At 46.4% G+C, this 23,764-nt stretch overlaps 1 protein-coding gene across 3 annotated transcripts in view; it reads right to left on the bottom strand.

Annotated features, from left to right (window-relative positions):
• Positions 1–23,764, bottom strand: part of LOC121548460 (centrosome-associated protein CEP250) — a 135,785-nt gene that overhangs the window by 14,599 nt on the left and 97,422 nt on the right. For all 3 annotated transcript variants that reach the window (XM_045210097.1, XM_045210098.1, XM_045210099.1), the window contains 6 exons: positions 6,393–6,540; positions 5,221–5,312; positions 3,387–3,449; positions 1,997–2,281; positions 252–410; positions 67–159 (listed from right to left, as the gene is read on the bottom strand). In XM_045210097.1, coding sequence (XP_045066032.1) covers positions 67–159; positions 252–410; positions 1,997–2,281; positions 3,387–3,449; positions 5,221–5,312; positions 6,393–6,540 — 840 coding nt within the window. The remainder of the gene's footprint in view (positions 1–66; positions 160–251; positions 411–1,996; positions 2,282–3,386; positions 3,450–5,220; positions 5,313–6,392; positions 6,541–23,764) is intronic.

Below are 23,764 nucleotides of genomic sequence, written 5' to 3'. Positions count from 1 at the left end.
CTACTGACTTTTTTAGCATATTATGTAACTATTGGTACTGGTGACTTTCTATCAAGGTTCAAGTACCTGGGCATAGCAGGTGGAATACTGCTGTTGTAGTTGGACCAGATCAGCTCTGATCTCAGCAAGCCTCTCCTCTGTCTCCACACACTGGCTATCCTATAACAAGTGGCACATGAAAGGTCATTCCATTGTCATAAACATTTCAATACATGGCTCTTAATGGGTCAAATGAAACAACATTTTCTTACCTGCTTCTCCCTCTCTCTTCTACATGACCTCAGCTCGGCAGTAACTTGCTGCAGTGCATCTTGGGAGGAGAGCAGCTGTTGGCGGAGAACACGGGTGTCTTCTTCATGGTCCTGCAGCTTCACTCTGACAGCCACCACTGTCTCATCCTTCTGGGCAAGCTGTGGGACAGGAGGGAACATAACACACTTAAGAACACATCAAGGACAGAGAACACGCTGATTGTATAGTAATAGCTAAGTGGAAAGCACTTTCCTGTTCAAAGCACTGGCATTATTTGCAATCAGCAAGCACAAAAAAGTTCAAATCAAACGTTTATTTAATGTTGTTCTCTATGTTCCGTCTTACAGGGATACAGGAAAATCAATGACAAAGAGCTTGATGGTTTTAGTGCCATCCCATGGATACACATAATAACACATAAAGAGGTAAAAGTCCCTTTAATGGTGGGAACACCACAATTGTACATGAGAAAAGAACACAATATATATATAGATGTTCTGTCCAGTTAGTTTCCCATTTGGACAAAAAACATGCTCTAGATAAGCAAGAAATGTTTTCCTGTTTTAGGGAAATGGGTTTGTCTGCTAGCTACATCCCTCCATTTCACTGCAAATTGGATAATAAGGGTTTATACAGAACAATTTTTGCTATTGTTATTCAGCTTCTGTGACATTGTTGTGGATTACACATAATTATTGATAAAGCAGCTTTCTCTATCCGTTTTTGCTGCCCAAATCTGTTAAAATATGATGAGACTCCACATTGGTAACAGAGTAATAAAAACACACGGCTATATTGATAGTGTTATTTTGTCGCGAGTAATCATACGCATGAGAGACAGAGAGAGGCAGACTGGGATGAGGCAATTAACAACAACAACACTGATACCAGAAACATGTGGAATGGGTGAGTGGGTTGGTGGGCTGGGGAGGAGAGGGGGGTCGGAGGGGTGGTTGTAGACTGAGGTATCTAAAGAGTGGCTGAGGATTCCAACCACAACACAGACAGACAGACAGACAGACAGAGGACAATGAGCAGATAGAGGCACAAGGTCAGTCTGAGGTTCACCACACATGCTTTTACAGACCGCTGTGCCTTCCAATGAGCACAGGCCTCACTCTGAAACAGAGGCGCCTTATTTTCACATAGAAAATTCTGATTGTGAGAGGGTTATGGCTGAGTGATTTTCAGTTGACCTACAGGAGTTATTCCTAACAGTGGTAGTTCACTGAGTTATAATGTCCTTTTTATCACAAGAAACAATAAAATTACAAGAAAGAAACACATCAGTAAAGAAAATAAAATATAATTTATCCTCTCTGTGAGGCTAATTTTCCACAAAGCCCATTAAGGAGCGTCATTAACCTGCTTGCTAAGCACAACATTTTAATTAAATCCATGGGGGTCATATGCGTTTTAACACGGCAGTGCACTTGAAAGTGGGAGAAAAAAAAAAATGAATTTCCTGTACATTTCTGGGGTTGCAGCCTAATGTGGAGCTCAGCTTAATTAGACCCCAGTGACCTGATGTTATGGAGCCTGACCGAGTCCTCACTACACCCACACTGCAGCCGCACCACCGCCACCAAGCCTGCACCCTCCCTCCAACCCCCACAACTCCTAGCACCCTGCCACCTCCCCCTCCTCCCCAGGCCCTGACTCTCTTCCACCTCTCCCCTCCTCTTCCTACCCGTCCCTCAACCCTGCTCCCAGTACCTCCCCAGCCGCAGCCCCAGCTCCTCACCCTGTCCTGTAGGTCCTCCAGGCTGTGCTGCAGCTCCTGCCTCTGGGCCCCCAGACTGTGGCTCTTCTCCTCCTGTAGTCTCAGGCCTCTGAGGGCCGTGTCCCTGGCCCTCTGTACCTCCTGAAGCTCAGCCTCCCTCAGCCTCAGGCCCTCTGAGGCAGCGTGGTAGCGGTCCCTCCACGCCCACAGCTCCCTGTCTCGCTGGGCACTCTCCTCCCACAGCTCCCGACCCACCACATCTGCCTGGCTCTGCAGCCACACAGCCTGCACCTCGCTCTCCCTCACCTGCACATAGACACACAGTCACAGTCAGTGATATCACGAAATAGACATCTTCAGTCATTCATATCAGTCAGGAGACATCTAAAAACACAACTCACACACACTAAGAACACACACGTTAATAGTCAAGGACATAGTACAGACACTCATGTAAATACGTCCGACACTCCTCACCACGGTGTCTGCTGTGGCACAGAGCAGACTGTCCCTCCTGTCACAGCTAGCTCCCAGGATGTTAAAACAACACGTCTATAACAGCCCTAGTGAGTTTCCACTAAAACCCACTTAAAGAGCAGGACTATTCTTTATGAACTGACAAACTCACACAGTAACAGGATCAGCACATAAAAGTCCATGCGAATGAAACGAACGTGTGTTAGCGGAGTGTGAAAACATACTGCGGCGCGCACTTCTGCAGACCCTTCTATTAATCAACCTGTCTGCACTTTGTTTTGAGAGTAATCTTGTCCAACCACCAGAGAAGCACTCAGCAGTTAGTGGAGCTTGGCTGTGCTTTGAAGGCCGTGGTTTATTGCGGTCCCAGAGCACAGTGAGGCCGTGCTGTAAAAACACGCAGTCCCAGCGCTCTACACTCGTCCGAGGTAAATGTAAATGTTACTCACCTCACACAGGGATCTAGCGCACACATATCTACAGATGATCACTCCCTCTGTCCTAGGTCTGCCCTCTGCTCTGTCCCACTGTCACCCTCTACCTCCCACTGGCTCTATTGACTGGGACAGGGACTGTCTGAGCCCTCATTAGTGTGGGCTGCCAAGGCCATGCTCAGTAGATATGTGCATACACACAGACACACACACAGAGCCACACACCACACCACACCAATCCCCGGAAACTCTCCTGACCCACTCTTTGGCCTTTAAGGGCCGACCAAAAGCCTCATTACACGTCGGCTCCCACTGCTTAAGAGGCGAATGTGAAGTTGAAGGGTTGAGGGCAGGCTTTAGAAGATGCCCACGCTGTGTCAGTCAGTCAGCCACCTCACAACACAGCAGCGTGAGAGGAGAGGCCTTGTTAACCAAGCAGCATTGTGTGTCATCCTGTTCCTGAGAGCACAAGGTGTCAGCCAGAGCCCAGAGCCACAGACCTTGTCCTTGAGCTGATGCTGCTCGTCTCTCAGCCTCTTCAGCTCCTCTTCTCTACCACAAAGCTGAGGAGAAACACACACAACGAATTAAGTACACAGAGGGTGAAGAGATAGAGTGGGAGGTTACACAGAAGGGCTGTTATAACAAACACATTATGAAAGGCCCAATGCAGCCGTTTTATATCAATTTCAAATCATTTCTGGGTAACAATTAAGTACGTTAATGTAATAGTTTTCCATTTAAATGGTCAAAAAGAAACAAAATAGCTTTTTAGCCAAAAATAATTTTGCTAGAATTTTGCTAGGACTGTCTAGGAGTGGTCTGAGTGGGGAGGGGGAAACTGAAAACTCGCTGTTATTGGCAAGAGTTTTGGAACTCTTTGTTATTGGCCTATTAACTAATTTTCTGCCTTGATGTCACCAGGCAAGCCAAAACTCCACCCATGCAAAACCTGCTGATTAGAAGGTATTGTGTAGATTATATTTCCAACCAGAAACTATCAGGAAATAACAATGATCACATTTACTGAGTTTTTGACACATTTACAGTGTTAGTTTCATCAGCTGTTGCACAATATGATACAAGAAACTGAATTTTGACTGTACTGGGCCTTTAATAGCATTCACATTCTCAACAGTGCTAAGTCTCTTGACAATCAACAGCAGGTCTAGGCCAATCCAGATGAATAACTAATGCTGCTATCTAGTCCTACTGAGTGGTTGGACCCCCCTACCCCCCTCTCTCTCCTCACTAGACCTGGAGTGAGAAGCATCTGAAACCTTAATAAAACAAAGTGCCTCTCCTTTCTTTACTTGACCTCTTCAGGAATACCTCTTTAAATATTGAAATATTAAGAGAGAACAGCAAAAACCTACGGCAGGAGTAAAAAGTGCTGAAATATTGAAGTGGTGCTGTGGCTGGGCAATTTGGGAGCGGTAATGCAGGGAGCGAGGGAGAGCGAGGGTGTGTGTAGAGGAGAAGAGGGGAAAGTGACAGCGATAGACCTGACTACCAGGACGGGAGAGGCTGACGCAGGTACCTCAGGCCCCTGGGGCCCCCGGGCTTTATTAACAGTGGCCCCTGGCAGGGAGGTGACATTCAGCTGTACTGGAACTCTGGTAGTTAGGGAAATGAAGCTGAACTGAGTGGAGGCCTAAGAGAACGCGTTATGGTAAACAGCAGATATTGAGCAAGGAAAGACTTGCCATGAAATCTTCAGAAACTTTTAAAGTGATAGTTCAATCTGAGTGTGAACATCTTGAGAGTCGGAGGGCAGAGAATGGCACATGAATGGCACATTGCTCTTATAGAGGTGACCTCTCTTCTTTCAGATCCAAGGAGGATGACATCACTCTTGACCTCTTCTCTCTAAACACAAATACCCTGTATCTGAATGCAACATTCCTCCCCCAAAGACACAAAGATGTCATGTTTTCTCCCTGCACCTGGGACGAAAAGAGGCTTTAACCCACGCCTTGAAGGTAGCATAGTTGCGCCTCATCTTCCTCAATAGCTCAGGGTCGGCAGTGTCAAGGCAAGTAGCCCCACAGCAGTTCTAGTCTTTTGTGGAGGCTCTCTTTGAGCTCAATAATAACAGCTTTTTGAGCAGTTGAAGGTACTGGACTGTACACACGTGTGTTTATATGAGTGGGGTTACTGTTCTTCATTTTATTGAGCAAAGGAAGGTTGTTATAGACAGTGTGTGTGTTTCAACAATTTCAAGTTTTAATGGCACGTGCACTGCCTTTACAGTGAAATGCCTTTCTTGCTAGCTCTGTGTGTGTGTGTGTGTGTGTGAGACTGATGCTGTCAATAGACAGAGCACTAACTGACCTCTTTTCGCATCTCCTGTCTCTCATTCTTCAGTCTGTCCACCTCCCTCTGCTGATCACCAATCAGCTCTTCCTTCTGCTGCTGTGCCCCCCTTCTCAAAACAGACACATGCACACACACACACCCACACACCCGGAGGGCAGAGGTGAGGCACACATGGGAGAGAGAAGAGTCTGTTTTTAAAGGTGTCAGCGGATACCTTTGCATTATGCATATCACACCTCTGAAATGATCCATTAGCAGGTTACGGCGTGAGAGCTGCTAAATCAGCTGACGGGACACCAGGCCAGCACAGACAATATCCTCTACTTTCACTGCCAAATGAGAGGGAGTGTTTGTCCATACGGAGCAGAGACAGAGATGGTCGCTGGGCCAGAGAGGAGCACTCTCTCTAGGCCCCTGTCCCTGTAAAGCCAGACCCCCTCTGCTGTCCCCAGAGAACGAAAGGGATAGAGGGGGGAGAGAGAGAGAGAGAGAGAGAGAGAGAGAGAGCGAGAGAGGCGAGAGAGACAGAGAGAGAGAGAGAGAGAGAGAGAGAGAGAGAGAGGCGAGAGAGACAGAGAGAGACAGAGAGAGAGAGAGCGAGAGAGAGAGAGAGACCCCCCCTGCACATCCAGACACTGATTTATAATTTTAATATCTCTAATTTCCACAGCAGCGGCCGCTTTCCAAATGTCATTTTCCAATTTATGTCAAACCGTGTGACCATTTTTCTTAATATGGCTTATGACAAGCCTGGTCGCCAGGCGGATATGCAATTCAGATTGAGTGTTTTACAGGCGCGGGAGCATACAGGCTGGGGTGTTTGTGTGTTTATCTTTACCAGTGCTCAATATTTTTGAGGGGGGAGATCGAGGGCGTCATACACAAGGGAAAATGTAGTTTTGCCGGAGGAAATGGCTGCAGGGAACAAAATTATAATTCTGTCATAAATCGAATAATTACAGTTACCATAATCAGAATTATGATGGTGGTAATGATAATGTATTAAAATATGTATTAACACTAAGAGCCTGAAATGGAACGTGGGATGGCTTCACGGTCATTATATGAATATTTATGTTAATTAAAACAGGGCCTCCCCTTTTATGTACCACTATATCTCAGTGCTAATCGTCTTAGTGGAACACAATGGGATCGTTGCGGAGGGGCAGGATGCAGTTCGGGGCTCACCCTGAGGATGGCGCTGTGGAGCTCCTCTCTGGCACGGCTCAGCTGGCCCTGCAGGGCGGATGTCTCTCTCTCCCACTCCATCTCTCGCCCATGTAGCTCAGCCAATGACCTCTGGAGCCTCTGCACCTCAGCACTGCTGTCCTGCAGCTAGAGAACATAGAAAATAGAATAATGTCAATCTCACACACACACACTGTACAGACAACATTTGCTCAAAGGAGGTAAGGTATGGTCACACGTCCTGGTCGAAACCATAGCCAACAGCATCCTGCTAAACTAAAGGCTTGACAACAAGCAGCTCATCAGACTAGATGAATCATATAAAGCCCATAGAGAACATGTTGGGTAGTTCCTCACAAGACTCTTCATTTGGCTATAAAACTCCATACGATCCATATGATTGAGAGGTCTGGATGTTCGTGCTGAGGTCCAGCTCTCTCTGTGGGTGTTGGCTGGCTCTGTGATGTAGCTGTGACTCTCCATTCAGCTGGCTGCTGACAGGCCTGAGAGACCTGATAGAAAGACAGGCAGGCTGGCCTATGGCAGGCCCTAATAGCCCATAATGATCACTGGGAACTTTGTCAATGAGGAATTCATTCCTGGCTGGGGCCTGTGTGTGTGGCTGGCCTGTCCATGGCTATACGCTACGGTGCGGTCTGGTATGACGTTGCGAGCCTCGTCCCACTGCTCCTCCCTCCACCAACCACCTATCGACTCTCCAGCGCGTGTTCCCCACCCTCCACAAATGGGTAAAAATAACAGGAACAAGTTGTCGGAAATGAAATTTCAATTCATCCAGTCCCTTTATACACTGGTGCGGGGAGCCTGCCGTCGAGAGGGAGGGATCAATAGTGTTTAGACAGCAGAGCAGATTTTCTAAGCACCGGATCAATAGGAAAGAGAGAGGGGAAAATACCCCAGCTTTTCTTTGGGTGTTGTAGTAAATACGAACAAATCAGTGGCCTTAGGCTAAATGGATTGACCAGCTGTTTCCAAGTTCTGTGCTGTAAATAAAGATCTATTCTGAAGTCTCTGATGGAGGCCCAAAGGGGAGAGTGTCACCAACCGCGCTAGGCTGCCTCAGACACACACCTGACTGGACAAAGAGAGTAGGGGACATAGGGACATGGGGGTAGTGGGGGAGCTATAGAGAGGCTTCAAGGCCAGGGGGCCTGGAGCAACTAGGACTGATCCAATGTTGCTAGAAGAGCTCCCCTCTGTAGGACAGTTGAAACAAGAGGGTTCCTAGAGCTAGTCAGACGGGCCAGTGAAATCATGGAGGGCGATATATTTTGATGATCTGTATTTTAGTATGTCTGTGACCTTATCTACTGAAAACTCTGAAAATGCCACAACAAGGAGATGGATGTTTTTCTGCTTTTCATAAGAGAAGAATCCGATAAACAAACTTGATTCACAATAGGTCACAAAAGATGACTTTTTGGCTAACTTCAAAATAGTAATTAGGTGAACCGGAGCCTGTCCTTTGACATCGTGGAGTGTGGCAGGTCAGATATGTCAGCCAGAGTACTGGACTAATCAGAGTCGAGCATCCTGACAGGATGACTGATCACCTGGTGTGTTCCTCTCACCTCTAGACTTATTAAAGAAAAACACCACAGGCCACGCTCCCCTAGACCCACACCACTCATTGGTCAACCGCCCTGGAAAATGTGATGTATGAAATTCATCACCAAGTCCTCAGCCCAAACAAAACACACATTGGACGACCAAACAATAAAATAACCCCTGGTCATTCCTGATTGCCTACAAACACAGTGAAAAGACACATTAAAAGAGAACAAGCGTGTTAAAGGATGGCTGTTGACTCTAGCTGCAGGATGGGGGGTGAAGGGAGCTGAGGAATGATTGGCTTGGCTGTGCTTGGACACTAAGACCGGGGTTGAGTAAACCACCCTCATGGTCTCCTCCACCCCTACCCCCTGGCGGGGGTGATGCTGATGGAAGAGGGTTACAGCAACAGAGGCATACCGGTACCTCTGTGCTGCTGGTCTGGTCCTCTACTCCAGCGGTCCATCCATTACTGGAACACACACTCACTAAGTGATTTATAATTGCCCTCATTCTGCCACTCTGTCAGGGAGAACGCCGGTGACATGAAAGGGCTCCGCTCTGCATCTCAGCTGACAGATAACCTGGAGTTTGGTGATGGTGTGGAGGCTGCAACACTCCAGACTAACTGATCCCAGACAGACACAAACCTCCAATTACACACTCATATCCACACTGGACGGATCTTTTCACCAAACAAATAAAACAGAGTCATCAGCCATGTTGTGTGATTGATTTAGAAGCCATTTAACACAATAATCTATATGTTAAATGTGTACATTATATGCGTTGTTCAATATGTCTGGTGGGCTTTGTGGGTGTTTGTGTGTGTTCCAAAGCTCTCTCTCTCTCTGCGGTAAAGGTCACTGTAGATTGGGCATTTAAAGCCGTGGCTGAGCCGAGGAAACTGCCCACGTTAGATCTCAACTCATTGCCTTCCCAGGCACATTACCTTAATGATGCTATTCCTCACACCTCCATCTCAGCAGATGGGGAGATACAGAAATAAGAAAGGCAGTACAGACATTCTAATGTCCTCCCCAGCCATTCAATTCCGTCTCTCTCTGCCTCCACCCGCACAAAGGAGCAGTGAAGCAATACTCCTTATTTTCCCCTCAACAACCAACCAAGCTATACATGCAGATACAAAAGCTGTATGCAGAAACTGCCATTAAACATTTATATCGCAGGTTTCCCGAAATCCTTGCTCTATTTTTGTTCGGTAATAGGATTGTTTTTTAAAATATTAAAACTGTTGGTCTTGACAAATGGTAAAGCCTGCCTATGAATGCAGCTCATTCTGCTCCTTCCTTGCGGCTGATCAAACCCCATTTACTCCACCGGGGGGGATTGAACGAGACGTCTGATCGTTAACCCCGTCTCACCCTCAGCCGAGGCCTCACCCATGGGGGAGATGTTTACTGCCTATTGTGTCTGCTGTTCACCCCCAAGATGTCAGCCCTGCATCTCAGTCTCAGCGGCCCTGGGTGGGTGCACACTACGCACTACACACTACACACTTCACAGTCCCAGCTCCTTCTCATAGGCCCCCCTGTTTAGTCTATGCTGTCTTTGATGCCACATGTCAAAAAGGCCTCCCCATCTTCTTCTCCCTCCGCCCCTCAAACCCCTCACCCATCCTCTCAGCGTTTAAGCGTTCATTATTTCCATAAGTGCTTTTCAATTTACACTAGATGAAGCTCATTAAGTAGGGTATTTGTTAGCAGACATGCTGCCGTCAGTGTTCTGAGATGTACTGGATGTTTGTCTGCTGGGAAAGGCTACATAAGTAAGAAGGGGTAACTGTGCTAAGCTAGGCAGGTAAAAGTCACAATGCTTTGAATAGGACGGAATATCTCCTCATTCTCTAGAGAAAAGATCTTGAATGCTTTTTAAATATATAATGACAATTTAATGATGAAATCTTGGCATTTTCTCCATATTATCTATGAAAGCCTTACTGCAGGATTGAGCTGAGGAGGTTCCCAGAGAGTGGTCATTAACATGGTCACGTCCCTGTAGACTATCTGTTCCATATTGTGGCCTGTCTGCAGTTTTCCCCTCCCTGTCTGAGGTATTTGGGGTATCCAGGGCGGAGGGGGAGACGGGGGCTATTGAGAGTGTTTATGTTGCGGACCTGGACAGAGACTTCTAATGTGTAACACAGGGCACTCCAGTATGCAGACGCCCCGGGCTATTCTCTAAGTGGTCTTTACTTTGAAAACACAGGTGCCCTCCAGGGGGATGGGGTGCTGGTGCAGGATGGGATCGGGGGCAAGGAAGGAGTAGCACCGCGCAGAGCCCCATGCAACGCTCTGAATAATATATCCATACATCATCAGTCCGTGTCAGACTTTGATTCACGGCAGAGGACTTGCCGAAACCACTGTGGTATTAGCTTTAATAATGCAAGCTGGGGTTAGGCGCTTACTCTTTTCTGACAAATATGGGCAAATCAATTAATTCCACTGACGTTCCCCCAAAGCACACATATAAATCCAACATGGACACTTGCTTTCGTGTTTTTGTTTTATCAAGCAAAGCAAGCAAGAATTATTTCACGTTTTTATGTCCTAATTCTAAAATACCCCGACAGGATAGGGCATTTGTTATCGTTATAAACACAGACTCCTTGGAGTGACAAGATATTGACTTTAAACACTCAAATGAGGTCTGGAACACTCTGATGAGAAAATGTGTTTTATATGCACCGGGTCTAGTGCATTATGGAAATCACTCAAAACAGTAGGATGTGATAATATGACACATATCGACCAAGTCCAGAATATACTCAATGACAAGCACACTCATATCACCACCTATAAAATCTCCTACACACTTTAATTATGCACATAGAACATATCCAACATCTTGTCAATAACCTCATATCAGTAAACAAATGCTACCACAGCCAATTAAATAAATGCATAGTTCTTATTCACTTTAGTAGCTGGCTTTCACAGCTTGCTGTCAATTTGAAGCTATACAGTAAGAATGAGACTGGTTTTTGTGTATGGAGTTTTGGCATGAAAACTTTTACTTGTTTCCAATCTCAGAGGAGAAGATTATCGAGTTCAGGTGCTTAACATAATAGTGGTGACCTTGGTAAAGAGCACCAGTTGGCCCATCACTCCAAGGGCCTGGCCCTTTTTTTTCTGTCTCTCTCTCTCTCTCTCTCTCTCTCTCTCTCTCTGTCTCTCTCTCTCTGTCTCTCTGTCTCTCTGTCTCTCTCTCTCTCTCTCTCTCTCTCTCTAACACGTTTTCCAAGGCCAATAATGAACACAGCACCGTGGCAAAGGCCATTACGTTTGCTGGTCTTATCAATACTTCTAAAACCAGAACATCAATAGTTGTGAGGGCACAGGATGTTTCGGCTAGTGAGACACAGTCTTGTAGAACTGATTAAGCAGAGAGATGCTCACCAGAGAGGCGACATGAAGGAGAGGGTGACCCAATTAAAACAATGGAAATTCAGACTCCACTGCCAGTCACACAGGCAATGAGCTAAAGCCCGTGAGAGAAAAGGGAACAAGCTTTATCAGTCCCAAAGAAGCCCTGTCTCCACATTAATATTCTATCCTAATGAAACCTTTCTGCATTTCTTCATCTCTCTACACTTGTCTGTCAGCCGTTTGGCTCATAAATATTGTCTTATTATTATCATCATCGTAATTTTTTCCCTGATACGCTGGAAAATCCAGAGGCAATTATCGAAGTGACAGGTGAAATAGGAACGCGCTGAAAAAGAAATGAAGGGTTGCCATGACGACGCGGCCGGCGAGAGGGAATCAGATGTGCGTGTGCGTGCGTGGCGTTGGTCACGTGACCCAGCCAGCCCCGACTGCACAGCGCTACACTGAGGCCCCACAGACCAAAGGACACTTAACCTCAATAGCTGGCAGCAATCGGAGGCCCATTTATTAGCTATTTCTGTCCAAAGGTCAGGGTGGCTGTATGTCTGGGGCTGGGGCTCCACGCTGTCAGGATGCTCTGCTCTTCTCTCCCCAAAGACAGGCTCTGTGGGCTGGGCTGGCTAGAGTCAGGCACCAGGGCAGGCTGCTGTGCTGTGGCATATTTACAGCCTTCAGGAATAATCTGCATTTAAAGCATATGAAGGCGTTATACCATAGCTGGGCGGGGAATGCAGTAAATCAGACAATATGGTCAGGTGGAATGTATACACTGGTGCACAGACAAACACATACGTCTGCGGTACACGACAGGCTGCTACAGTGATATGCAGTGAGTCAACAGGGTTGAGGAGGGAGAGATGTTGAATATGGCAGAGACAGATTGAAGTAGCTTGTGAAAGAGCAAGGATGAGAGCCAGCTGCCTAAGGGTGCTGTTAGGAGTTGAATTTTTGATCAGTGTCAGCCATATAATAAATGTATACGTTCCATGTTCCATTAACATGACAACTCCGTGGCTGTCTGTGCTGTGTGAACTGTCTCCGTCCCTATGTGATCCCCCTTATTAAGAATACAGTACCTTATGCACAGACCAGGGTTAATATTTGAGCATGTGTAAAATGGAATTGGAAACGGATTGACTTGGATCAGATGTTAATTATGAAACACCTTGCACAAATATATATTTTTGCGCCTCGTGTGTTTTCCTGGAGAGAGGTGGCTGGTTGGTTCAAATAGGTTCAAACACATTCTAACTGGGTGACCATCTACAGTATGATCAGATGAAATAGAGGTGTTTTAGTTGGACGCTCCAAGGACAAAATCTACCTTTAGGATCTTAAAACATATTGTACAGATCTGAACATAGTACACAAAATATACACCAATACGTAGTGAATACAGTGAAAGGTCACATAAACAATCTTCCATATAGACAAAGACTTTGTGGAGGAGTGTTTTTCTTCCAACCACAATTACCACTGATTAGCATTGATTTAAAAACACAAAACAACAACATTACAAAACGATTCTGACGCTGGAGCGAATGGCGAGGCTTAAAATATACATATATAAAAATAAAAAAATAATTCAAACGAACGGGAGAAATGTTTTCATCCCACTGAAGCAATTACGGATCTAATCAGAGCTTTCTGCATCAAGGTACCGCTCTCCTATCTCGCTCCCATTTGCATCATAACACAGCGTGCAATATTAATTTCCGAGTTTACTGCTTATTGGAAGTGCAAAGTATGAAAAGCCATTAAGGGCTGCAAATGGGAAAGCTATTTGCTGTCACACGGATTCGGCTCTATTAAAAAGAAAAATCTTGTTAACTATTTGGAATTAGAGTCATTTGGCAAAAGGCATTCTGCCGCACTCCACTAAAATAAGTAATTATGCTTCCCTTCTTTCTCTCCCCTCTCCCTCTTTCATTTGCAAGAAGGGTGGATGGGGTTTGAGGGCATCAGGGGTGAGTAAGTGGAAGCAAAGGTAATTAAAGTTGGTGGCTATCTGTTTGGTTAATGCATGGAGCAGGCCAAGAGAGACAGAGACACTCACACACACACAGCCTGGGGGGTTGAAGGAGGGAGATGAGGAGAATCAGCCTTCTGTCTCTCTCTGTCTCTGGCAGGTCCCCAGGCTCTCATCTGGAACACATCTTACCCACTCAAGCCCTGCTGTAGCCCAGCACACTAGCACAATCCAGCCCTGTAACCCAGTCCATAGTAGCACACTCCAGGCTAGCGATCCCAACACAAGAACTAAACAAGTGTGCTTGTTCTGGCCCAAATCAAGGAGTGTATGTTTATCCTACAAAGACACAACACAAACCCCAACCTGTCCTTTCCCTGGCCAATGCTTATTGATTATCGGTTTCTAAGGATGCAGATTAACAGCTGGAACCACCCTAGTGCCATACTCCCTAACCACTAGACCTCAGTTCATTGACCACCCTATCCTAACCCAGCCCAGCTACTCTTTGCTCGCTCCAATAGAAAAATAATTTATGGGTCCGCCAGGCTGGCCTGTGAGGTGTTTTATGGTGGGACCTGCAGGGCCTATTTAGGAGGTGTAGCATAGCGAAGCGCGGCATGCTCCGTCCTGACCACAGGTATTGATCTGCAGCGATGGCCTGGTTGCAGCCGCACGGCTAACTTAGAGCCCTGATCCCAGCCTCAGCCTGCCTGGCAGAGAGATGAAAACGAGGCCTCTGTGTGTAATGATGTGTGTATGAACAAAGTGAGTAGGCCACTGAGACAAAAAGGAGAAGAAATTAAATCATTATTTTTCCTCTTTCAGGAAAGGCACTGCGGCCAGCCATGCTTGGCCGCTTAATGTGGGATTTTTTTTTTTTGAGGAGATAAATGCTAGGATCTGGAGGAGGTAAATGAGAGCATCCTGATGCAGAGAGATGTGTGGATGTCCCTAATGGGGCCCTGCTCTGACGCGCTGTGTGCTACCTCTGTCTGGGAGGCTGGCGGACGGGCGGACGGACGGACAGACGTGGTTAGAGCGGAGGCTCAGTGCCTGCCCGCCTGCTGCCCGCTCCCCACCAGGGCTCTCCGAGCGCCACGTCGGGCACGCTCCGCGCTAATTGCCGGAGATCGACAGCGCATAACAAATAGAGGAGAAGAAACGATGGAGAAAATGCATCTAATCATGTGAAGTGTTTTGCTGTCTGGGAGGGAGGGAGCTAGGGGCTCTCTCTCCCCTGGTGACCCATGCCCATCATCACCAACCACCCACGCCCAGCCCCTGGCCTGGCTAACAGCTCTGACCACACAGAGGTATGGATTACCCAGAAACTTACTGCTACGTTACTGTATCTTACTGCTCACACAGGACCAGAGAGCTAAATAAACAAGAGAGCAGTCTAGTGGAACAGGAGCCCCCACAGAAAACACATGGGGACACAGTAATGAGGGAAAATATAGGAGAAATGCTGATAGGAGAAACAGACAGACACACATAGACAGACAGACAGCAAGGCATACAGACAGAAGATGGACACACAGGCAACCACACAGACAGACAGACACCCTTACCTCTCCACCACCAGAGCACTGCTCCCTGAGCCAGGCTCATTAACACACCTCTGACATCATTAAGACGTTTCCAGGAAAATGTATTGAAAGACAGACAAAAAATACATTAAGAAAAATGTGTAGCAGAATGCCTACGCGCACTTCATAAATCATTGGGCCAAGCCAGGAGCCGGCTCCCCATAATTAACTGCAGACTATTTATTTTATCCTGACGGTACAAATTAGTATTCCGACACATAGATTATATTAGGGATATCTGCGATGCGGAACTGCTGAGGGATGTGCAGAATATTTTAAGGATACACAGAGGAGCGGAGAGGGGGAGAGGGAAACGGAGAGAGTGAAAAGAGGGGGAAAGGAGGGATAGGGTTTTGAAAAGCAAACACTATTTAAATGTACACATAACAGGGAGATAGCATTTTCCCCATGAAGCATGTGCTCTTCAAGCATTGACACAGCGAGAAAGGAGAAACAACAGAGTGACTAAAAACCAACAACCTCTAAACAGGCTAGTAGCATTATTATTTGAGACTATAAGCGACTGCATAAATACCATTCATTGCTCAAAATCCCCATTGCCCATTACAGTTTGCATACAGTGCATTCAGAAAATGTTGTTACGTTACAGCCTTATTCTAAAACTGATTAAATAATATAAAACATCTCATCAATCTACACACAATACCCCATAATGACAAAGCAAAAACATGTTTTTAGAAATTTTTGGAAATTTATTAAAAATTAAAAAACAGAAAAACCTTATTTACATAAGTATTCAGACCCTTTGCTATGAGACTCGAAATTGAGCTCAGGTGCATCCTGTTTCCATTGATCATCCTTGAGATGTTTCTACAACTTGATTGGAGTCCACCTTTAGTAAATTCAATTGATTGGACATGATTTGGAAAGGCACACACCTGTCTATATAAGGTCCCACAGTTGACAGTGCATGTCAGAGCAAAAACCAAGCCATGAGGTCAAAGGAATTGTCCGTAGAGCCCAGAGACAGGATTGTGTCGAGGCACAGATCTGGCGGAAGGGTACCAAAAAATGTCTGCAGCATTGAAGGTCCCCAAGAACAGAGTGGCCTCCATCATTCTTAAATGGAAGAAGTTTGGAACCACCAAGACTCTTCCTAGAGCTGACCGCCCGGCCAAACTGAGCAATCGGGGGAGAAGGGCCTTGGTCAGGGAGGTGACCACGAACCCGATGGTCACTCTGACAGAGCTCCAGAGTTCCTCTGTGGAGATGGGAGAACCTTCCAGAAGGACTACCATCTCTGCAGCACTCCACCAATCAGACCTTTATGGTAGAGTGGCCAGACGGAAGCCACTCCTCAGTAAAAGGCACATGACAGCCCGCTTGGAGTTTGCCAAAAGGCACCTAAAGGACTCTCAGATCATGAGAAACAAGATTCCTTGGTATGATGAAACCAAGATTGAACTCTGGCCTGAATGCCAAGCGTCACGTCTGGAGGAAACCTGGCACCATCCCTACAATGAAGCATGGTGGTGGCAGCATCAAGCTGTGGGGATGTTTTTCAGCGACCGGTATTGGGAGACTAGTCAGGATCAAGGGAAAGATGAACGGAGCAAAGTACAGAGAGACCCTTGATGAAAACCTGCTCCAGAGCGCTCAGGACCTCAGACTGGGGCGAAGGTTCACCTTCCAACAGGACAATGACCCTAAGCACAAAGCCAACACAACGCAGGAGTGGCTTCGGGACAAGTCTCTGAATGACCTTGAGTTGCCCAGCCAGAGCCCGGACTTGAACCCGATCGAACATCTCTGGAGAGACCTGAAAATAGCATTGCAGCAACACTCCCCATCCAATCTGACAGAGCTTGAGAGGATCTCCAGAGAAGAATGGGAGAAACTCCCCAAATACAGGTGTGCCAAGCTTGTAGCGTCATACCCAAGAAGACTCGAGGATGTAATCACTGCCAAAGGTGTTTCAACAAAGTACTGAGTAAAGGGTCTGAATACTTATACTTTCTGAATGCACTGTATGTTCCATGCATAGGAGATTAACTGAGATTAACTGAAAATGCACAGACACTAAATAGGCAATGATGTCCATGGAGTCGCTAAGGCACTGAATGACATGGCACTATCCAACATCAGCCATCTCTCTCTCTCTCTCTCTCTCTCTCTCTCTCTCTCTCTCTCTCTCTCTCTCTCTCTCTCTCTCTCTCTCTCTCTCTCTCTCTCTCTCTCTCTCTCTCTCTCTCTCTCTCTCTCTCTCTCTCTCTCTCTCTCTCTCTCTCTCTCTCTCCCCTGCCCACCCATCACACCCCCAGGGGGGAGTGTCACTTCAACCCAGACTCCTCTGACAGTCAGTCAGTACCCTTACCAGCCTCAGTAAAGCCTTTCCCTCTGTCTCTCTGTCTGTGGCACAGCGCTGGCTACACACTGCCTCCCCGTGAGCACACTGCCCATGCTGGCACAAGGCCAGACACACCAGCTCTGCCACCCTGGCCTGGCAAAACAACGCTCCCTATCTTCATCTCTCCACACTCCTCCCTCCATTAGAGAGCCCCCTTCCCCAGTCCTCTCCTCCTTCTCCTTCTTTATGCTCCACTACAGCTGTGAACAACACTTTGGAAGCATGCCCTCTAACCAAACAATGAAAAATAACTGTCTGCTACCAGTGCCAGGAACAAATAATATACTCATGTACCAAATAAAACCACCAGCCTTTAAACACGTTGCCAATATCTTATCATATGGTTAGACTTCTTGCACTCAGTGAACCCCTGCATTATCAAACTATCAATGAATTCTAGCAGATAGGAAATATAAAAGACAACAACATCGCGATTAGATCTAATAGCTTCTGTACTTCCAGGAGAAAAAGCTCCGATGTGAACTCCAGCCTGGTCCGGAAGGTCACTCTGATGTACAAGTTGACTGTAGTGGTTTGTGTCATTGGTCCAGGTCTGTCCCAACTGTCCCACACTGCTCCGGACGAGTGTCTCTGCTAAACCACAGGAACCCACGACGACCAAGAGACAAACAGTCACGCACATATGCACACCACTAAAATACAACTTGAAACACCAATACAAAGCCAGTATAAGAAAATAAGCCTATATAAACCAAGCCAGGGAGTTGTAGCAAATATTGTGAATACATTGCTGTCTATAGAGAGGTCCTCTGTAGCTCAGCTGGTAGAGCACGGCGCTTGTAACGCCAAGGTAGTGGGTTCGATCCCCGGGACCACCCATACACACAAAAAAAAATGTATGCACGCATGACTGTAAGTCGCTTTGGATAAAAGCGTCTGCTAAATGGCATATTATATATTATATTATAGTCTACTCAGAGAGAAAGAACTGTTCTGAGAGCAGCATAGATAAAGGGGAGAGAAAGGAGCACATTAGCAATGGAGAATCTTACCACTTCACAAAGGACAATGGGAGACTGGGGAAGAGATGAGGAGGGAGTATAATACACATACTACCAGGATGGGAGAGACATAGAGCTCTGCCATCAACAATAGTGTCCCATTGAAAAACACTTCATGCTTTTGACAGTGTACAAGAAGAGGCTTTTGCACGCGCACACACTCACGTACACACACACACACACACAGACACAGTCACACTGAAAGAGCGTGACACGTCTAAGATGCTGTCCTCTTGAAAGAGCAGAGGAGGCTGCCTCCATCTTGTTTTGTTTTTTTCTCTTTCTTTTGGGGTGCATTGTCAGTCTTTTGAGGACAACATTTTTAAAACAGTCCCACATAGGCTGAGCTAATCAATGAACAGCATCAGACACACTGGACCAAAAGCTTTTACGCTAGCATTTACTTCTGAAAAAACTTTGTTTGATTTGATCTTTTTTCTATTCAGTGATGGTCTCACAGAGGGAGGCTCGCGCCACAAGGCTCCGAGCTCAGAATACATTTAAAGCCTACTGTTTCATGGGATTAGATCTACTTCCCCTCAGAGTATAATGTCGATTTCAGGCTTCCATCAACCATATGTGTTTTTATTTTAGACCTCTTTGCATGGCTCCATCAGATCTCACTCAGGGGGACAGGACTGGAGATGGGATTGTGTATGTGTGTGTGTGTGTGTGTGTGTGTGTGTGTGTGTGTGTGTGTGTGTGTGTGTGTGTGTGCAGGTTAATGACAGGGAGCTTTATAGGGGTTGTAGGAACACAGGTGGACCAGGCTAGGCAATCAGAATGGCAGGGTCCGAGCCACATAGCTAGCCTACATATACTACACTCTGCATCACTGCCAGACAAGGTACCATTAGACTTGTCTTTAACCCAGCCACCACCGAACATCACCATCTGTATAAAGAAAATGACTTTCGAAAAAACCCACTATGCTGAGCTAGGGTACATACTGGAATGGGGGCATTTATACACAACATAAAAAACATCCAAACCCTCTCTATCAACTGTATAATATTGTGTCTCCAGTGTGTAAAAAAAAAGCGTTGGAGGTGAGTGCATACGCAGCAGTTAAGATACACTGCTGCCCTCTTTTTCCCAAGCACCGGAAACACCAGTAAATCACCACCGCAGAAAATAAATGTACACTTACTACATTCTACACGCTGCATATATTCACCTCCTTAACATATTGAATAGGCACAGTGCAAATGCGCAATGCTGCACCCGGGCGAAAACATGCCATGAAAAATGACAGCGGCGAGGGAGAACTGCGGACCTGGGATATATGGTGCGGCAGAGTGGAGGAGAAATAATCATACCTTAGAGCGGCGTGGGGAAGAAAGAAGGGAGAGGGGGGAGAGAGGGAAGGAGCAGGGGGAGATGAGCCCCTGCACCACGCCAGAGAAATGGAGCTCCCCTACTCCGCTCCCACAGTCTCCCCTACAACACTCCACCGCAATCTCCATCATTACTGAGCAGAGCAGAGGGATAAACACATATACATGGACATACTATCTTTAATAATATATCCCTATATACTCTGTCTGTAAAATAATATAGAAACAGAGAGGCTAAAATGTATGTGAATGTTTGGAGGACACAAGGACATTCCTAGTGAATGGCTCCTTGAGAGAATAGGAATCACTGAAAGCTATTGTTCAGCCTGAACTTGTGGAACACATACACTCTACCACAGACAAAGCAAATTACACAGCACAACAACACATGACTGACAGTGAACTGACAACCGCCTTCCTCCATTGATTCCTAGCGCAGAACAAAACCTGCCTGCAGTCCCTGCTGTGGCCATTAGGTGTCTCTCTTCCACTGTGCATGGCCGAGGCTCTGCCTCTCTCCCAGCAGAGCCCCTCCCCTCCTCAAGTCCCATCTCCATGTAATATATACACCATCGTTTGAAAATGGCAGCTTTTTGAAAATTCACCTTGATTATCAGACATTAAAAGTGACTTCTCCAGCGCTGAGTGTCTGGCTGGGGGGATGGCTGCAGACGGCAGAACAATGCGGCTGGCTTGGTATTAACGCCTAGCTGGGGTGTTCAGGGAGGGAACGAGAGTCAGCCCTTTGTTCTCTCCCACATCCAATTATTTTGAACGTGTGCCTCTTTTTACAACAAGAGAGAATTTAATTTTAATGCACTCTGGAAAAAATACATCAGTATTCTTAAGCAGAGAAGGTGACTAGTACTAGTATACAGCTATGTACACAGCCCTGTACAGGAGGACAAACGACAGAAATGACTAAAATCCTCTCAGCCCAAACCTAGCCGACACCAACACAAAAACCTAACAAAATGTAAACCCACACACCACCATAGTATACACAAACCTACACTATGTAGCACTGCCTCCAGACCCACCCTTCATTAGAAACCACACTGAGACAGACAACATTCATTACATTACTACATGGTAAATGGTTCATCAACATTCCATGGCTGCACAATAAGATGTATATATACAATGGTAGGAAAACATACAATAAAAATAGCAAGGATTCCTGATCAAATGGCTTCAAAAATACAAGCCCAAGCTCCGTTGGTAGGTAGGTGACCAAATATTTTTCTAATTGGATGAGCACTTTATCTTGCTGTCAGAGCGGCAGTAAAACGCAGCGCTGTTCCCAGAAGCAGGGGAGCTCCACCATGGTTGGCCTTTTATTAGTTCTGCCTGGGCTGGAGTCTGATATATGCTTCTACCCTTTCATCAGGACCTAGCCCCACACCCCACTCCCCAATACATGGTGATTACAGTATATGGCGCAACAGAGCCTCTTCAACCTCAGGAGGCTGAAGAAATGTGGCTTGGCACCTAAAACCCTCACAAACATTTACAGATGCACAATTGAGAGCATCCTGTCGGGTTGTATCACCGCCTGGTACGACAACTGCTCTGCCCGCAACCGCAGGGCTCTCCAGAGGGTGGTGCGGTCTGCCGAACGCATTACAGGGGGCAAACTACCCGCCCTCCAGGACACCTACAGCACCCGATGTCACATGAAGGCCAAAAAGATCATCAAGGACATCAACCACCCGAGCCACTGCCTGTTCACCCCGCTATCATCCAGAAGGCGAGGTCAGTACAGGTGCATCAAAGCTGGGACCGAGAGAATGAAAAACAGCTTCTATCTCAAGGCCATCAGACTGTGGTGTGGTCCACTGTAGCTCAGCTGGTAAGCCCGTATTTTTACTTAATAAATAGCCATCACTACCACATTAGAGGCTGCTGCTGCCTATTGAAATCACTGACCCCTTAAAGAAATGGAACAGTAGTCACTTTAATAATGTTTACATTTCTTGCATTACTCATCTCATATGTATATACTGTATTCTATAATATTCTACTGTATCTTAGTCCATGCCGCTCTGTCATTGCTTGTCCATATATGTATTCTTAAATTCCATTCCTTACTTAGATTTGTGTGTATTGGGTATATGTTGTGAAATTGTTAGATATTACTTGTTAGATATTACTGCACTGTCGGAGCTAGAAGCACAAGCATTTCGCTACACCCGCAATAACATCTGCTAAACACGTGTATGTGACAAATACAAATTGATTTGATTTGATTTGATATGCCCCTCACCCCCCAATACACTGGTGTACACTGATGGTATAAATCCTGCACAGACACTCACCTACCCCAACTCACCCATTATGCATGTTATACACCCTGCACAGAACCAACATACACCAGCATTAAACATACTGGTATTATACTGTATAGTACTTTATACCCACCCCACCCCAGCAATCATAGAGCACCTCAAACACACACCAGGAATGCACATTTGTCCAACACACTGGCAACACACACCAGCAAGACCCATCAGTCCCATGCATCCACACAGAATACAGTAGTAGAAATACATCCCAGTAAGCATAATAGCCTCTCAGTTTGACTCAGCAACAGCAACCAGCCAGCGATACCAGCCATACAGTATGTGCACTACCAAGACACTGTCAACAACCACCGTACAATATCTCTAACATAAAGAGCCCACAACATGCTGGTCAATTACAGTAGAATAGCCAAATCATGTAGTCAAACACAGTAGCTAAACACTAGCCTGTACAATAGCTCATCACTACAGACCAACCTCACAAACATGTAACACAAAGAGCAGAATGAGGGGAGATTGCAGAGGGCTCAGCAGTGGCCATCTTGGTAACTCTATGGTAATTTTCCCACTGCAGTATGAAATGCTTGTTTTCTCTCCTTATCTATAGCAGCACTGCTGCACCTACAGGGAAGGGAGATTTCACATCTAGAAAAACCCTGGCTCATTTCTATGAAATAGGAAAGTACAAAATACACACACCACATTACACCTGCACCCACATGTGCTTGTACACACACACACACACACACACTAAATTAAATTCCAGTCCTAGGGCAGACGACAACTAACTGCTTGTGTGTGAGTCGCTCTGCGGCACAGCAAAACCAATTCTCTGGAGATGGCAAAATTAAAGGGCAGAATCTAGCCTGTTTATGGTTCTCACTCTGTTCTCCTCTCAATCAAATGTTTTATTAGCAATCATTCGCCGTCCGCCTGGCCCTAACAGTCATCTAACCTGGGAGGGGGCCCACGTGATGACAGCAGGCAGGTCCAGCAACCAGCCCAGTTACGGAGGAGACCATTTGTGCTCGCACAACTCCCAATTATCTCCACCTGGAGCTGCTGGAGCAGGATGGGGCTGGTGGAGTCTGGGGGAGGAGGGTTAATTAACCCCCAGGACAGTCAGGCTGAGGAAGGGGCTCGCTCACTCAGACCCCATGCTCCTGTCATCTCCACAGGACTGGACAGGGCCAACAGAGTGTGTGTGTGTGGGGGGGTGTGCACATTGCGTGTGTGTGAGATGGAGACAGACAGACAGATAGGTCCTAAATGGCAGCTGATCCTTCATGTTTCACAGTCTGTGAAATACATGACAAGCCGCATGGACTCTGAAACAAGCTGAGCTGGGGATGTGTGTCTGTGATAGACAACACATAGTGTGAGAGAGAGATCAAACAAAGACATGTTTCATAAGGTATTCATGTTATATAAGAAAAGCATGTTTCATAAGACAAAAATACTCAATAAATGATTGTTCAGAAACCGTGAGAATGGAAAAAGGCAACACAAAAGGTAACAGCAGGGTGTGGTAGGGCTGGTTACAGCAGGGTGTGGTAGGGCTGGTAACAGCAGGGTGTGGTAGGGCTGGTAACAGCAGGGTGTGGTAGGGCTGGTTACAGCAGGGTGAGGTAGGGATGGTAACAGCAGGGTGTGGTAGGGCTGGTTACAGCAGGGTGAGGTAGGGATGGTAACAGCAGGGTGTGGTAGGGCTGGTTACAGCAGGGTGTGGTAGGGATGGTAACAGCAGGGTGTGGTAGGGCTGGTTACAGCAGGGTGTGGTAGGGATGGTAACAGC

This window comes from Coregonus clupeaformis, chromosome 33 (assembly GCF_020615455.1).
Source record: "Coregonus clupeaformis isolate EN_2021a chromosome 33, ASM2061545v1, whole genome shotgun sequence".
Taxonomy (NCBI): domain Eukaryota; kingdom Metazoa; phylum Chordata; class Actinopteri; order Salmoniformes; family Salmonidae; genus Coregonus; species Coregonus clupeaformis.
This window is presented reverse-complemented; position numbering and strand designations above follow the sequence as displayed.